This window comes from Tuber melanosporum (assembly GCF_000151645.1).
Source record: "Tuber melanosporum whole genome shotgun sequence assembly, scaffold_6, strain Mel28".
Classification (NCBI taxonomy): Eukaryota; Fungi; Ascomycota; class Pezizomycetes; order Pezizales; family Tuberaceae; genus Tuber; species Tuber melanosporum.
In genome coordinates this window covers 1,523,260-1,540,108 of record NW_003299106.1, presented here as the reverse complement: position 1 = coordinate 1,540,108, position 16,849 = coordinate 1,523,260, and the positions used below count along the sequence as shown (strand labels likewise).

The 16,849-nt window shown below is 48.4% G+C and overlaps 2 protein-coding genes; one reads left to right on the top strand and one right to left on the bottom strand.

Annotated features, from left to right (window-relative positions):
• Positions 1–4,975: 4,975 nt before the first annotated feature.
• Positions 4,976–7,163, bottom strand: GSTUM_00009719001 (uncharacterized protein). XM_002840871.2 has 9 exons: positions 7,006–7,163; positions 6,892–6,953; positions 6,735–6,836; positions 6,518–6,641; positions 6,443–6,460; positions 6,160–6,339; positions 5,349–6,090; positions 5,178–5,301; positions 4,976–5,130 (listed from the first exon to the last, which is right to left on the bottom strand). The coding sequence occupies exons 1-8, from the start codon at positions 7,067–7,069 to the stop codon at positions 5,202–5,204; spliced, it is 1,392 nt and encodes a 463-aa protein (XP_002840917.1). The 5' UTR covers positions 7,070–7,163; the 3' UTR covers positions 4,976–5,130; positions 5,178–5,201.
• An 888-nt stretch (positions 7,164–8,051) lies between these two features.
• On the top strand, positions 8,052–10,160 carry GSTUM_00009718001 (uncharacterized protein; the record flags this gene model as incomplete). XM_002840870.2 has 5 exons in its annotated part: positions 8,052–8,478; positions 8,569–8,696; positions 8,760–9,295; positions 9,354–9,456; positions 9,505–10,160. Exons 1-5 carry the CDS (start codon positions 8,282–8,284, stop codon positions 10,158–10,160), a joined length of 1,620 nt encoding a protein of 539 aa, XP_002840916.1. The 5' UTR covers positions 8,052–8,281.
• Positions 10,161–16,849: the final 6,689 nt, after the last annotated feature.

Sequence of the window (16,849 nt, the reverse complement as noted above, 5' to 3'; positions counted from 1 at the left end):
AATGTCCTGGAAAGTCTCACTGATCGTGCCTGGAATGGGCCGGATTTGAAGCCTACTCGAGTACTGCACAAACGGCTGTCCACTTACCGAGAGTAGCGTTTACCCCCAGGGAATACCCGGTTGAATCTACCGGCAGTAATCATCGACGCTCCATATCAGATTCGGTCCGGTAGCTTCGGATGTATAGTAGATATGATGTGCTTGTCAGGTTATTCCCCTGAGACTGGAATACTCGAGTAGTTGATTATGCGGACAGCTGAGACGGTGGCAATAATAATGTGAGATACCGTGAGGCGAGCTGTTTACTGCAAGAGTACGAAAGGGGCGCCGGTAGCGCACCTTATCGGTGTCCTTCCCAAGCAGTCCAAAAGTTAATCTGACTAGGGTGTTGTTGTCTGTTTGTTGATAACGACTCAACTTTGATAGACCGATGCTGGCCTTATACGGTACTTCCCGGCGCGCAGGTGTCTCGCCGTGTGTAGCTACTGATTTTCGCAACAGTGACACCAATATTGATGCTGAGCCTTTTCCTAAAGCACCCCGAGATACTCTAAGTGCCTACCCTATCTTTGATGCACGGGCACGCAATTTCTTTCACTGCTCTCACTCGTCTCACGAGAGGAATTCCAGAGGTATTCCAAGCAACTCGGATACCGAACCCCACTCGCCCTCCCGGAAATTCCGTGTAAGATCAGGACGCGCAAGCCGGCGCCTACGGGTAACTAGTATTGGTAGCTCCACCCAACTATCACGTGCCACATACATCGATCACAACAAGGGCTGCGGCCCCCGCAATCCAAAGGCGGGGTATGATAGGAATAGGTTGGTCGACCATGTCAAAAGCATGAGCACGTATCGAGGGGGAAACTACCCTACGTATCGAATTGGCCGACCACGAGGGGAGCATCTTGCAAACCAGCCTGTTCGCTAGAGATACATTAGGAGGTGATATATACCTGATTCGCTGCGGTGGTAGTGGTTGACTTAAGGGATCGGCAGTTTAAGTCCGGGCTAGTTGTCAGATTCGGGATCGGAGATTGACGACCCGATTGGGGAGGGCACAGGGTAGTGGTGGCGGTCTTTGCTGGATAGGGACCGGCGACGCGAGGTCGGTTGAGGTACCGGTACCCTGTGTTTCTTTCGAACGTCCTATCATATCATACGTCGATTGAGGGGCAGCTAGAAGCTCAGCGTGGAGTTCCCGAGTGAGATGAGATGATCAATCGTTGAAAGGGGTTTAGGGTTATTCCTGTAGTACCCGCGAGCTATCTTTTCTATGATATTTCCCAGTATGAGGGGAGGGAGGGATTGATGATGGACGACGGGCAAATCGTTGGGGTACTAGTGCTGCACATAGGCTGACAGTTAGCCTAGACACTCGGGAAACTGCAGTCCACAATCTTGCTGTCGATAAAGTGAGCCACCGAGAGGTTGGTGGCACGAACGGAAATCGCGCGGTCGATAGAGGCGCCGGCCAGGAACACAAAAGGAGACATCCCCTGCTTCCCCTAAAGCTAAACGCTTTGTGGGACATCAAGAAACTAAACACCGCGAATGCATGATACAGTACTATCGTACTAGGGAGCCGAAGGTATCATAAGCCAAAATGCAAAGATATTGGAGATAGGGATTATAATTTTGCTATACGAACGAGCAAGCAACCAAGTTGCTCACACAGAGCACATGCAAAATCTTCCTGCAATATCCTCACATCTTCATCGTCCCCGAATCAGAGCATGCCATCATAGCAGAATTACATCATAGAATCTCCATACCTTTCCCACTCCCCGGCCGCTACGGGAGCTATCGTGCCACCGTATGAATCCATCTCCCATTACACGCGCAGCAGCATTACCCACTAAATCCGGGGATCCACCTTTCACCCTTCAAAAGAACAAGTGAAATTAATCCTTCTCGCGCCGAAATCACACCGAGTAAAGTAAAATACCTAGTATTCTATATGTCAAGAACCAATCACCCCCAACTCCATTATCACCGCTAGAGTTCCCCCCTTTCCAATCCTACTGTACCCGCCAGAGACGAACGATCCGCCAATGCAACAAGAGGATTAAGAAACCCCTACTACCGTATCGCGCTAATGAAATCCGAACACTGTGGTAATATGAAATTTTTTCCCACCCGAAGGGGTGTTTGTGTGGTGTGATATTATGGTGATACGGAGGATATATAGAATTTCAGGATTAAGGGGGGGTATATTGCCTTTTCTGACGGGCATCGCGAGTTGAGTAGGGCTTTCTCTCCCTCCCCTCCTGGTGCCGGGTGGGCATCACGAGTGATATTTTGTGAGGAAATTGTGAGCGATGGGAAGTGCGTTGGTTGTCTACTCCAGTGTTGAGTGCCTCCTGATTTGTTTTTGGTCAGTGTTTTTGGGGCGGGGTTTCGAAATGTGTATTGGGAAATGTTCGTTCACTGGATATCTCTTCACTTGGGTTCTTCGGGTATGATTTGTCGGTCCTGAGCAACTCGGGTATTCTAGAGTTAAAGTTATGATACTATAATAAAAACTGGCTCGAAGGGCGACGATAAGGCGGGCGGTTGTGTCTTATAGCAGCAGTGTTAGTAGGACGCGGGTTACATAAAGACGGATTTTGAATTTGCAATTCCTCCTGGTTAAACTGAGAAGTGAACGTAGAGAAGTTGAGGGGGGAACAAAAAAAACAAAAAAAAAACTCCAAGAGCAACTAAGGGTGTAAATCATGCTACTACTATAAGAGATAGAGAGTGTTTCACCGATCTCTAGAAATAAAAACCCGCCAACCGGCGAGGGTTGCAGAAAGCTCCTCCTCCTATATTGCGATAACTTAGAGCGGTGCATATGCCAATACCCGACCTCTATCAAATGACCTCGGGGGCCCAAGACTTGTTTGAGATAAGATTGCTCCCGTATTTCTTCTGGCAGTAAGTTCCTTAGTTCCACCACAGAACGAGCACGTTTGTCCAAAGATTGCTCGTGTGAATTCGTCTATCTCTCTTCGACAACGACGACGACGATGACAAAATTCTATAATCACTTCTGTATAGGGGGGTAGGAGGAAAAGGTCTAAGTATGTGTCCCTTTTTCGTCAATAAACCCGCGTGATCATAATCACCACCATTCTCGGAGCGGAGGTAGTGGCGGCCGTACCATTAATCAGCCGCTGCGACCTATCAACATTCTCCCGACCGCATGAATACTGAACCGAACCTCAAATAGTTCGTCAGGAGTTGTACAATTGTTTCTTGGCACCCCTGCCATGCATAATCCAACGGTGTCAAGTCGAAGATGTCTTTCAGATTGATGTTGATGTCGCCACAGTCCAGCAGAAATCGCACCGCCGTTTCATGGCCCATTCTGACTGCTAGGTGGAGTGGTGTGTGCCCACGTTTGTCTTCGGTGTTTATGCTGACTCTGCGGTCGCCGAGGAGGAGCTGCAGGACCGTCGGGCGCCCGGTGGTGTTGGTAGAGCCGGCCGCGCAGGAGAGTGGGGTCCAGCCGATGCTATCCCTCACATTGACGTCGATATCATCCCGGTTTAGCAAGAAACGCACTACAGCCTCGTGACCCATCGTGACCGCCGTGTGGAGGGGTGTGCGGCCGTTCTTGTTCCCGAGGTTGACGTCGATTCTCTTGTCGTTCAGCAGGAGCTGTATGGATGCTAGATGGCCTGTCGGGTTCATCGCGTCGGCGGGATAGGACAGCGGCGTCCAACCCATTTTGTCCTTTGGGTTGACGTTTATCTCGCTGTGCGCGAGGAGGAGACGCACGACCTCATCGCGGCCGTTTATGACTGCAATGTGAAGCGGTGTGAAGTTATTTTCGTTAGGCCAGTTGACATTGACCCTCTCGTCATCCAACAAAAGCTGGACCACTTCATAATCACCCACCTCAACTGCCATATGTAGCGGTGTGTTATTTCCTCTATCAGTCGAGTTGACATCGATACCATCCCTGTCCATCAGTAGTTCAACCGCCTCCAAGAGCCTATGTGTTGCCGCCAGGGCCAGTAGAGTCCGACCTTCGGAATCCCGGGTTTCCGGATCGCAACCACACGCCAAAAGTGTCGGGAGGGCTTTCTCGCCCCATCTCCGTTCATGGTCCAATAAAATCCTCTTAAGTAACTTCCTTTCGTCCAAGCGTTTAAAGATCCCGCCGTCGATCAGCCGTTTGGCTGCGAGCTCGTCGCCACGGGTCACAGCCGAATATAGAGCACCCTTGGCGTACCGCTCTGTCTCAGATAGAGAGTGAAGAGCACAATCAAGCAAAGCATCGCTCAGGAGGTTCGCGAGACGGCGGTTCGTTCTCAGAAGGGAGCATAGGTCTGGCGGGGACTGATACTTCGAGACTTGGAGGATTATCTCGTTCGGTATCCCGAGGAATAGCATGGTAATTTCTTCCTTCGAAATAAGATCGTATGAACGATCGAGCCACAGGACAGCTGGAATATATTAACTCGACCAGCGCCCGGCGAACAGGTTCGAGATTTGGGTGGTTTCTTCAGGGGCGGTTATGGGTTTCAGTAGTGGACACAGTAAATTGCACTAAAGCGGGCTTGCACTTTCTGGTGCCCAGTGATGATGACTAAGGACAAGTAATCTCAAATCTTCGGGATTTACGAGTGAAGATCCGTGAACGGTTGTACTACATGATAGATTTCCACTCTTATATCAGAGACTAATCAAGGTGGTATAAGAAGGGCATACATCTAAGGGATTCCTAATTCGTTGATAGTAAGTAATATCAATATGCTACTTTGGCTATCAACAATACCCCTCGGATAATAAGGATGGTTGGTGACCAACCTAGATAAATTATGGACACAGAGGACAAGAGAATGGTCAAGGTCTTGGCCAGAGCTGAAGATTTACAGGTATGATTGACGTTGGAAATAGCATACGATATTGGCCGACGGCTGATGCGGGCGACTCTCGGTAGCCCAACCTTCGGCTATGCTACCAGTTGGGACAGGGATGGGATGAACTAAAGGTTTCATTCGAACAGGCGTCGCGTTTCCCATTTACCAAGCCCTAGCCTACTCGAGAAATGCGCGCAGGTCAAGGCACCACGCCGGTTAAGCATCCACTGCTTTAGCTTCAAAATATTAGAGAACCGATTTTGAAAATGATTTTTGGCTACTGGTTTTTAGTTTTCTGGAGAAAAAGGTGTCATAGTCTAGTACCATTACATGGGCTCATCTGCTGCCTCACGTGGTAGAATCCACCATGATTGTCTCTTCCAGATTCGAGAATCGCTCAAAGTATTTCTTGAATAATTTCACAGCGTATTTGATGTCGTGAGCGCCACTAAAGAGTGTTAGTTCCTGATAATTGCGGCAGGATGAAAGACTTACCCTGTCTCACGAATAGAATGCATGCTCAACTGTGCGTTTCCCATGTCAATAGTTCTGGTACCTAGAGAAGCACTCAACATTGGCCCAATCGTGCTACCGCAAGGACTATCGTTTTTAACAACGAAAAGTTGAAGGGGTACCCCGGCCTCCCTAGCAACCTCCTCGGTGAGAACAATGCCAGGCGAGTTGGTAGCGTAGCGCGCGTTCGCATTGACCTTGATCACAGGGCCCTTGTTCATCTCAGGGCGGTGATGGGATTCGTATTTCTCTGGGTAGTTGGGATGGACGCTGTGTGCCATATCGCAGGACCATAGCATTGACTTGACAAGAGTTTCCTCATAAGCTGTCGAGTCAGAAGTGTTACCATCACCGGCGAGGACTGAGAGACGACGAATTACGGCAGGAAGAAGATTTGAGTGTGCTCCCTGCGCAGTTAGTGAGCCAATTTCCTCATGATCGAATAAGCTGATTAGTCGGATTCCTGATTCGTCGTCGAGAGCATTTTCTGGCTCTAGAGATTCGATGATTGCCTCAGTTGCACAGTAAGACATGGTGAGATTATCGAGACGTGCGGAGAATATAAATTCATCACTGATGCCGCCTAGGCAACTAGCCTGGACATCGTATAAAATCATCTCGAAGTCAAGGACATCGCCTGCGCAAACACCGGCTTCTTCGGCAATGAGGTCCACAACAGCAGGGTGGTGACGTTCGGTCATAGCCATGAGAGGTTTGAATCCATCTTCAATTTTCTTTTTGGGTTCCTCGGTTGTAGAAGATGAGGGTTTGTTGAGAGCCGCGGTGGCAAGACCCGTAATTGGAAAAAGATGAGTTTCCTTGTTAAAAGCGAAAGTCTCTTGACGGTCGAGATGAATCGCAAGAGTGGGTATCCTCAGAATTGGCTTGTTGATTTTGATGAGCGTTGAGACTATGGATCCATCGGATCGACGGACCATAGCGCGACCAGCAACAGAGAGATCACGATCGAACCCTTGTTTCCGACCTTTTGTTAGAACCAGATGTCATGTAGGGTTTGGCTGCGCGCGAAGATCGAGTGCGCTTGATAAGTTGGCCACGATGGCGGGGGAGCCTACAAGTATGCCATAACCCGCCTACGGATAAGGCCCGTTAATAAGCACCCCAAATGTGGGGCCGAAGAGATCACTCACCTCCATAAGTCTCAACGCCAACCTGCATAAAAGAACCCTTCTCTGCAAACCTCTTCGAGACAGGCTTGACACGCAAAGCTGGGGAATCCGTGTGAGCTCCAAGCAGAGCCATTCCATTCCCGGGCTATTTGTGCCAACGTGGTCAGCAAACACAGGAAGCTCGGCTGATTTACAGAAGCCCCCCTCAAAAAGTATAAACTAGCAATGTCATGCAAACCTTCCACTTCTTCCCAACGCCAAAGGCTATCAAAGAGGATCCATTGCGAGTCAAGAAGTACCGACCACCAGCTTTAACTGCTTCTGCCCATGAATCACGCTCCTACCCACATGGTTAGCCACTTAGCATTACACCTTTTGGGTGGGGGGATTCTAACTCGAATTTCACTAAATCCTGCCCCCAAAAGCCGTTGCTTGGCGGATTCGACAGCATGGAAAGCTAGATTTGTTAGTTAAGATAAACCGGGAGGACATCTTGGAGCCCCACTCACGGGTTGGTGAAGCGTTAACAAAGGATAGAAAATCAAGGGCGTACTTCTTCGAGCTTGAAGTCATGGTTTGTCGGGAAGATGTGCTGGCAGTCAATTCGATAGCAATTTGTATGTGTTTTATGCTAAGTTTGTGCGGGGGAGAGGAGACTAAATAAAGTTGGGGAAAGAGGGGAATCCGGACAGCTGAGCCTTGGAGGTCACACGCGAGGTGGTCCGGGCACGGTGATTTATCTGATCCAAATTGTGGACCCTGAGGATCTGATAAGCAAATACCCATGCGAGCTCAATTACCGGTATGATTCTCCGTTTGGAACATCACACTATGAAACTTGCTTGGGCCTTCTCTTATCTTATGTGTCGCTAGTATCAGGCCAAAAGTCAAACTGAAATATGACTATCAAGTTCACGACATAAGAGCAACTCTTTCCCCGAGTCCGAGCTTCTATCGAGATGAATTCGGATTTCACCTCAGGGAAAGTCCTTGAACCAAAGCATATGGAGCGAGGGAATGCCAGTGCTTATTTGTGCGCTATTTGTTGTTCTGATTATCCGCAGAGCCGTCGGATATCAAGTATCTTAAAGCGGCAACATCAATAATTCAGTACTCGTGCAAGTACCGTACTGTGACTAACAAGTGAGCTAATTGTATCAGTGTTGCTAGCCGCAAGCTTCCACCATTCGAAGATACATGGGCAAATCGCGTGTTGCGCGAAGGCACCTGGGATATTTTCCTCAGTTACAGACTTGATGTATTTGCGCATCACTGGTGTGTTTAATCGCCATTTATAATTACTTTTTAACTAAGCTTCCATGAAAAATTCAGGAGGTGATTTGTAAGAATGTGGTACCTTAGGATACCATTGTCGCTTCCACCGCAGAGAATAGAAGGGGAACGAGCAGGGTTCCCAGGACAACGCAGGGTGTATTGTTCAGCACTCCTTCCAAACAGAGGGGGGCTGACTTCCCCTTTGGATCGCATTGATTGTTAGTTGCCCAGTTTTTGTTTACTTTCGCAACCGCGCCCCCATCGCCCACCTCGCCTGTCCATCATCACCCCTACTTGCACGACAACCACACACACCCCTCCACAACCACTCTCATCAACACCCAGAACTTCGTCTCCGCCGACAATTGATCCAAGTCCGTTCGTCGTATACTGGCGCTAGATCGCTTCTCTGGTGCGATTCATAATTTTTTTTTCGGCACGCCCTCACCATCGCCACAACACCTCCCAAGCTAGCTGCCATTAGGCCCCGCTAGCTCCCCCAATTCCACCATGAGAGGTGGTTCCGAATTCGAGAATCGGGTTCGACACAGCACCTCGAAGCCGCCAAAGACCCCAACGGAATCACCTGCTTCAAAACAAACTGTTGGTCCCGACGCCGATGCCCTGAGAGCGGCTTTAAGCGATGCTGTAGCGACACCGGCACCTTCACCGAGCAGGAAGCGGCAGCGAGTAATCTACGGTGACCGGTATGTTAGCATTTCTCCTTTGATGACGATTGTTTGGGTAGATGGTGTGGGGATTTGAGCGGATGGGAAACTAAGTGGTGATACATACAGATTTATTCCAAATCGTGAAGGCATTGATTTGCAGGCAAGTTACAGTTTACTACATGCCGAGGGATCGCCCTCAACACCCCAGAAACCCCAGAAGAGGACACCCCATGGTGAACTTCACTTTCAAAAAAGTGAGCTACCAGCCTCCTTTCCGACGAAAAGTGACCAAATCATCCTAATTCTGAAATTTATAGCCGAAGAAGCGAACCGTACCTTTTCGACACTTCTTCGATCAGAGCTCTTCCATAATGAAATACCACAATCTACACCTGCATCTTTAAGTACTCGTAATTCTGCTGTTCGGGAGGCTCGAGCTCGCACACCCCCAACAAGTAATGGATCATCTACAAAAGCTCCCTCAACACCTTCAAAAAATTTATTCACATACATGTCACCGAAAACTCGAACGCCTCAAACTCGACATGGGCCGAAGGTTGATACCAGGTCTGAGATATATTCCCTATCTCCTGTGAGGTTTGATAGTCAACGCATGCTGTTATCGCCACGGAAACAGCCGAGAACGGTCAGCAAAGTACCCTATAAAGTACTCGATGCACCCGAACTAGCCGACGACTTTTATCTGAACCTGGTAGATTGGGGAAGCACAAATATATTAGGAGTTGGGTTGGGTAGCTGTGTTTACATGTGGAATTCAGCATCTGGCATGGTGACCAAGTTGTGTGATTTGGGAGCAGATGATACTGTGACTAGTGTATCTTGGATTCAGAGAGTGAGTAATTCGGGTTTTTCGCGCCAAATTTAGCGAGAATACTAATAATTTTTGTCAGGGATCTCACGTTTCGATCGGGACGAATAAGGGGTACGTCCAAATTTGGGACGCCAAAGAATGCCGCCGCCTGCGCGTGATGACAGGACACACTGCACGAGTTGGTATGTTTCGTCTTTGTACGTTTGTAATTATTCTTAACAATTTGATAGGGGCTCTTGCTTGGAACGACCACATTTTGACATCCGGTTCGAGGGATCGTACAATATATCATCGAGACGTGCGAGCACCTGTTCAATCTGTTGCAAAGCTCTCAGGGCACAAGCAGGAAGTTTGCGGCTTGAAGTGGAACTGCGAGGATGGTCAACTCGCGTCCGGTGGAAACGATAATAAGCTCTTTGTCTGGGACAAACTAAACGAGCAGCCGCTGTACAAATTTACTGAACATACTGCTGCCGTCAAAGCAATTGCCTGGTCACCACATCAACATGGGACGCTTGCTTCTGGCGGTGGGACAGCTGATCGGCGCATAAAATTCTGGAATACTCTCACTGGGCAGCCAATCAACGAGATCGATACTGGCAGCCAAGTGTGTAACCTTGCCTGGAGCAAAAACTCCAATGAGATTGTCAGTACTCATGGGTACTCGGAAAATCAAATTGTCGTCTGGAAATATCCTAGCATGAGCCAGGTCGTCAGCCTCACAGGTCACACCTATCGAGTACTGTACCTGGCCATGTCACCGGACGGCCAGGTCATCGTCACAGGTGCCGGAGATGAAACTCTTAGATTCTGGAACTGTTTTGCCAAGAACAAAAACGAAGGCCGCATAAGTGTGGCCCTCGATCCATTCCAACAGATAAGGTAGACCAGGGAAGGATTTGCATTTAATAACCCCAAATGGTCGAATATACTTAGGCTCCGGTCTCCACAGCCTTGGTTAATTCACGAACCCCCGTTTTCACTCTCGCTCGACGAAAACTCGGGGGCTCGCCGCCTGGAGTTTGCATATTGTTCCGATACTCTGTCCGTCCTATGATAGATGATCACCGGGAACCCTTCTGGTTTATTTCTCGTTTGTTTTGCCTTATCGATAACGTATCACGAATCTTCACGGTTGCACACAAGTGTCGGGTACTCAGGCGTCCGGAAATCTGTTGGGAAGGTTAAATTTCTTCAGTTGGGAAAAAAATATGGTTTCGGGGTTCTTTTTTTCCTTCTCCTTTATTCTCCTCTCCGGGTTTCTATATTTGATACGTTCGTCTTACACCTACCAATTCGAAATTTCCTTCTATACCCTTTTTCCAACCATCTGTTATTTTTGATTGCCTGGCGAAAAAAAGGAGTTTTTTTTTAATCCGTCATCTTCGTTTTGGGTACGTTTACTTTTCTCTTTCTTGTAGGATGATTTTTTCATTTCTTTTTTTGTTACCCCATTATATCACTTTTTCATTTTCTCTCGCTTCTTTATTTCTAGGTGGGGGGGGGGGATTTGTACGGCGAAGTTACGGCGACACTGGGAGGAATGTGTGCGAGGGGGGTATAAGGAGACAAATCTAGAGCGCAAATGTTCATATGATGTTAATTGTGCATGTGATACCATATGTGTCTTGCGGGATCGGGAGTCTGTTTTCGAAGTTGAAGACTGGAGGGGGAAAAGTAGATATGTCCTATTAATTATCACTAAGGCAATTTGGAATACCAACAACGGACCTCCCAGCGTGCCATTGCGTTTGGATAGCTATTATACAAGAACTACCTACCCCTCCTCGCTGGATTAATTCATAGGCCGAAAGCGGGAATAGTGTAGTACGATGAAGGGCTATGGTACCTCGGCCGGCCATTTTATCGAAAATGGCTATTGAATCCCGCGAATCCTTTCGAAAACATTTATACCCTACCTACCACCAATTTACAGTATATGCAATCCCTACCGGCATGCGGTCCGGGACGTCATTGGTCAGGGGCTGATAGTAAATGCTTTATTACCGTGAGTTGAGTAACCAAGTTCCACAACGCAAAAGAAAAACCCAATGAGAATATTGCCATAAGAGCCATGGTACAGTATAATAGCAGGTAAGTTATAAGCGCACGCCGCCAGCAGCCGAACGCCACAACGGTTCTCGATTTCTGTCCACTGGTTTTCTAAGAATACGGTAGACTTCTTCATAATTTAGTGGTAAGTTGATTTGGCCCAAAATTTGGCAGCGTCACGGAAACTGGTGCGGAATTCCATTGCCCGTCCGATTTTCAGGAGTGCCGGCTTTTCTATTCTCCTTGTCCACGGTTTTTTGCTAGACCAGTAGTTTTTTGACTACGGTAAACTGTTTTTTGTGCTACCCGATTTCTTCTCCTAATATGGCCGTGTATTGTGCATTACCGTACTTTTGTTTAGCTCATTGCCTTCATAATGCCGTGGGCCCCTTGCAAAACACCTTCCTAGGCCCATGTTCCTAGGGTGTCGAGGTTGACTTACGGTATCGGAGTACGAGTACGGTAGTTTCAATAACTTAATCCCAGCTAGTGTCATACTTAACTTAGCATCACGGCCACATCCCCCTAGTGATTATCGTATGGGTGTACAGAACCATGTATCTACCCCGTTAGGGTTCGGCCAGTGCCAAACACCATACCAGCCTCCCCTAAGCATTATTATGCGTACCACAAACCCGGGCGAAAAATCCCTTGAAACTGCGCTTGGTAAGCCAAATATACCGGGAGCCGGATCAATAGGTGCGCCATGTGCACTTCAGCCTTCGTGTGAGACAAGCCACCGGAAGGTAATTTTGACGTCAGGTGTTGACAGCGGGTATTTAAAGAATAGCTGGCATTGGGCAGAAAATCGAGCTCTACTCTAGCATGTGTGGAGGCAGGGTAGGCGGAAATTCGAGGTGGTTGGTTCGTCCGTTTTACTCGAGCACTGTTTTGGTTGCATATTAGGGTGTTGTGAAGGGTTAGGTCTTGGTCTTCTCATGCTGCCGCGGGGGGGGGGGTAACTACTTGTATGAGGTTCGAGAAGGGTAGGGGAGGAAAATGTGGAAAAGGGTCGCAAGGTTAGGGAGATAATTTGTTGAGGGGGATCGTTGGTTGTCCGGGTATGATACAATGCTTGAGAGCACTGACAGAGGACCAACCCGACGTTGAAAGTAATTCAAGCATTTGGCGTGAACGGAAATTTTTGGGAATTGAACCTTGATCACTTCGGGGACTTGGGGTAAAGGACAATAGGAACGAGTGATGAGGGGTGAAGGCGTGGGATACGGTTTTTGGACACTGGTATGATACCTGTAATCAAACTACTGGGCACCACCTCGTAGGCTGTGCACTCCGCATGTGCAGAGTGTGAAAACTTTGAAAAGGGTTCAGGCTTCAGTTTGCCAAATCGGGTTGAGCTAACTTATTGCATCCCAGGATACCAAAGCTTCCAACGCCTGGTAATCTTTAGGATAAAGTTCTTTGCCCTTGGGTAGGCCGGTGGTTTTACGCATTCGTATCTAGTGCTATTTGTACGCAGTGGCCTTTCGTTCACTTTTTTTCAGGCAGTGTCTTCATCATAAATACCATATCAAAAACTGGGGAACATCGCACAGAGGCAAGCACCAGAGTTCCTCCAAAACCCAACACAAATTTCCATTGAGGGGAATATCTTCACGGATCCACGCCCTCGGTCAACGACCTGTCGGAGGGTCGAGAAGGAGGAACAAACTTTGGCGCGTGCCAAGAGCGAGAGTCGCGAAAGATAAATCTAGTCGACTAGAAATGACAATCCATGCGTGGGAGTTTGAATGAAGAGGGGCAGAGAAATCTTGGGAGTTGGGGGGTATCGAGTGTTTTCTAAAGTCTCGCTCGGTCAGAGAAAATAATCCGTCAGCCTTCGATAAGTGAAGTGCGCTATTCCCATTTGCGGTCGTAGGGTGAAGATTGGGTGAGACATCCCTTTGGATACCCCCGCATGCATGGTGATCGGTAGTACTGATTGGTTGCCCTCTTGCGCTCTTTATCTTGGTATACTCCCTCCTCACTTTGTGCCATTGTTGGTACAAATACTTGGATATGGACCTGAGTGATCGGACACTCAGGGATCCCGGATGACTGACCATAGCTACCCTCGCATGAAACAAAGAGAATGGATTTGGGATGGAAACTGGGAGTCGTTCAAGCGGGCGAGAACTTTTGATACTTCCTAATCTTTGGGTGTTCGATCATCCACGTTCATGCACGAGTAGTGTTGACTGGTGGACTCTGGAGTCTAGGGGGTAGTAGAGAAACTCGAAGGGGCACCCTTTCTGGATGCAAGTGAGGTCACATGGGGGTATTTATTGCCATTTATGGCCATCCTCTATCTGCTGCTTGCTTGATTTGCATCTGGGTAACTTCAGAGTGGCTCGGGTTGTGCCGAATATCATGAAGCTACTGGGATGTCGCCATGCTACAATGCCCTGGCGTAGCCGAATATTTCCAAGTTTTGGGTTTTCAAGCCCCCGCCATCCAAGCCAGACGGAGGTTGCTCGAGTATCGTGGGCCACACACCATCTTTTGGCTTTTGTGGTCTGTCTCACCCTTGCGGGGTTTTCCAATGCTCTTGGCTGTTTTTTTCTTTTTGCATGAACTGAGGGACTAGTTCTGCGATTCTTGGATCGCCCGTTGGTGTTTGGTAGAGTAAGCTAGAGCACTGTCCAACACCACCAACCTATCCTTATACAGGTACAAGTAGGCCGCTCTTCTAGGGCCCATTTTCTCTCCTAGGGTGACATTCTACCCTCAATAGACTCCTAGTGGCTAGCTGTGAGCCAGACATTATAAGAGGCTGGAGGGCAACAAAACATCCATGGTTGGGCGAGGTGCCATCCGGGGAAGAGATGTTCTCTAGGTGCGAAGCTTTAAGAAATATCTACTCAAGTAATTGAGATTGTACCTGCCAAAAGTGCGAGGACCATGACCAATATATTGGTGGCGGGCGCCAACAGATCTATGAGAGGAGAAAGCTGAAAGTTGCCTCTGAGGCTGCATTTGGGATTCTGGCAACCCGGAGGCTGCGGGGGCGCTCAAATCTCTGCATGGAACGTGTTCCCACGACTGGGGGTTTCGCGCCATGAGGTGTGGAGAGGTAGGTACACCAGTATCAGATAATTCCTATTAGTTGCTTTTTCCTTTGATGTGTCTTTAGCTAATAACCTCTACTGAAGTTGTGGGGTCTCTGGTTGGCGCTCTACAAATGACTCGAGCCGGATAGTTAGTGGAGAGAAGAGAACGTAGTCTTTTCATTTCCGGCACTCCTACCATTCTCCGATACCAACTATGAAGGGAGTATTAAAGTACTTTCTTAATCCATTTTTCTTCTCTTTAGTATCTTTGATACTACTCCCTTCCGATCCAGCTCTTGCCAAAGAAACCCCCAAGCCGATCGCCGTTGCCTTCGCTAGAGATGAGACTTTTTTTGAGGAGTTCGTTACTCCAGCAATCATTGAAAATGGCACACACAAAATAGACCTGATTGTTGCGAATGCTGCCTCCGAAACAATTATTATCATAGCAAACAATGATACCTGCCGAACTGGCCCAGGAAATTTCGCTGCAGCATGCCATCCCGACAACAGCAGTTCAAGAATTAGTGGTATGGACATGCGTTTGCCAACGGGGAAGGTGTTTGAATAGAAAGAAGAGTCTCATAGGCTCTATGCCCGAGGGAACTCTGCGAATGGCATCCTTCAGCTAAGAAAACCCGGCAGCCTTGATGCCTCGGTAGATCTCCAGAATGTGCAGCTTTACTACACCACGCCGACGGAATCGAATCTCACTTTCAGTATCCTGGGGTTTGGAAAGAGCGCACCACTACTACAATCCCTCTCTTCCGATAGACTCATAACGTCGAACGCTTACGGGTTATACCTCGGGGCAGAAATAAAGAACTACGGACTCCCCAACAACACCTATTCGACACAAGATACTAGTTACCCCGGCTCACTCGTTCTCGGCGGATATGACAAGAAGCTGCTCGCGGGAGATGCTATCGGTGGGAGGTTATCGCCGAACAACTTCCCCAGAATCGAGATATCAGAAGTGATACTCCACAACGATTTTGAGACGGGCCAATGGCCACAATCCACTGAACCGATCGTCCTGGATGTTGATTCTCCATCTCCCGATTGGGAGCTCCCTCTCTCGATGGTCACGAGGTTCTCCCAAGACATCGGAGCGCAACTCGACACCGATGGCTAATACTCGTACGACAGCCGAGGCAGCAATTTAGTCGGTAATGTCAGTATGAAAATCAAAGTCGCCTCCGACCTTAGCTTTCAAGAGGAACCGAAGACCATGAAGACAGTCAAGGAAATAACCATTACTATCCTGGGGAGCGAGTTTTACCAGCTTCACCCGAGTAATTACGTGAATAACGGTACAATCCCGGGACCTCGCCCCCGACACTACATACTCATGGCTGTAGCTTCAAAGAGGTTCGTTGCCGGAAGAGCTTTCCTGAGGTCAATGTATCTCGTCGTCGACCACGACAAGGGAGAGTTCTTCATAGGCCCCACATCATGGAGACCGGAGAATGGTGTGCAAGATCTGGCTTTGATCGTCTCGCCGTGGTTTCGGGGCGCAGGAAATGAGGAAGTGAAGAGAGGTAGTCGGGCTCCTATAATCATCGGTCTCACGGTGGGGGGGATATCCCTTGTTGTTATAGTGCTGGCGGTATGGGGATTTCTGCAGAAGCAGAAAATGGACAAAGCAATGGCGACGTATGGGCCTAGTTCTGGCACTGATCGGAAGGGTGGTGGTGGGGCTATCTCGGGTGCTCTCGGGCAGACGGGAGCATCCTGTCCGACTATCGCAGAAGTCGGCGGATCCGAATGAATCCGTAGTAGCTTGCTGTTTTCTCACTTTTTACCTGCTCACTGATCCCTTTTTAAAGCACACTAAATTGTATTATTATTTCAGAAATTATATGCGAACAAAGCAAAAGGAAAAATTGCAGCCCAGTGAGTGGCTTCCTATGGGAAGTTTTGTGCTATAAATGTCACGTAAGGAGGAGGAAACCCCCGGCCTCTTGATATCATTTAATTCAATCATCCACTGTTGAGGGTCGTGAGTCAAGAATATCCGTGGCAGGGAAGTGGCACTAGCATCGTGCTATAGTACTGTAGTTACCGTATCGTAATATCAATGCTTCAACCTCCGGATTTAAGTTAGGGAGGGAGCTACATACTATATCCCCGCATCTCCAAGTCTTTCGACTCCCACACACAGAGCGTCCACTCAATTCCCGACCAAGGCCCTACAAGGAGACTATCCGTAATCAGGCCGGGGACCATTTCCGCAAAGAGCTATGGAAAAGCCACCTAATTTCCTGACGTTATTATTCCGAGGTTCCACAACAGAGTTCTGAGATGCCATATCGGCCAGGAAGGAGAAGACAAAGCTGTGCTAATACAATATCTATTCGTCAGGGTACAGCACCTGTACTTGTGCGAGAGTGCGTTGGGAGAGTACAACCTGCTGCGTCGCGAAACTGGTTGGTGCGGTGGATTCACGATATCTCAGAACTTCCCTACTGTC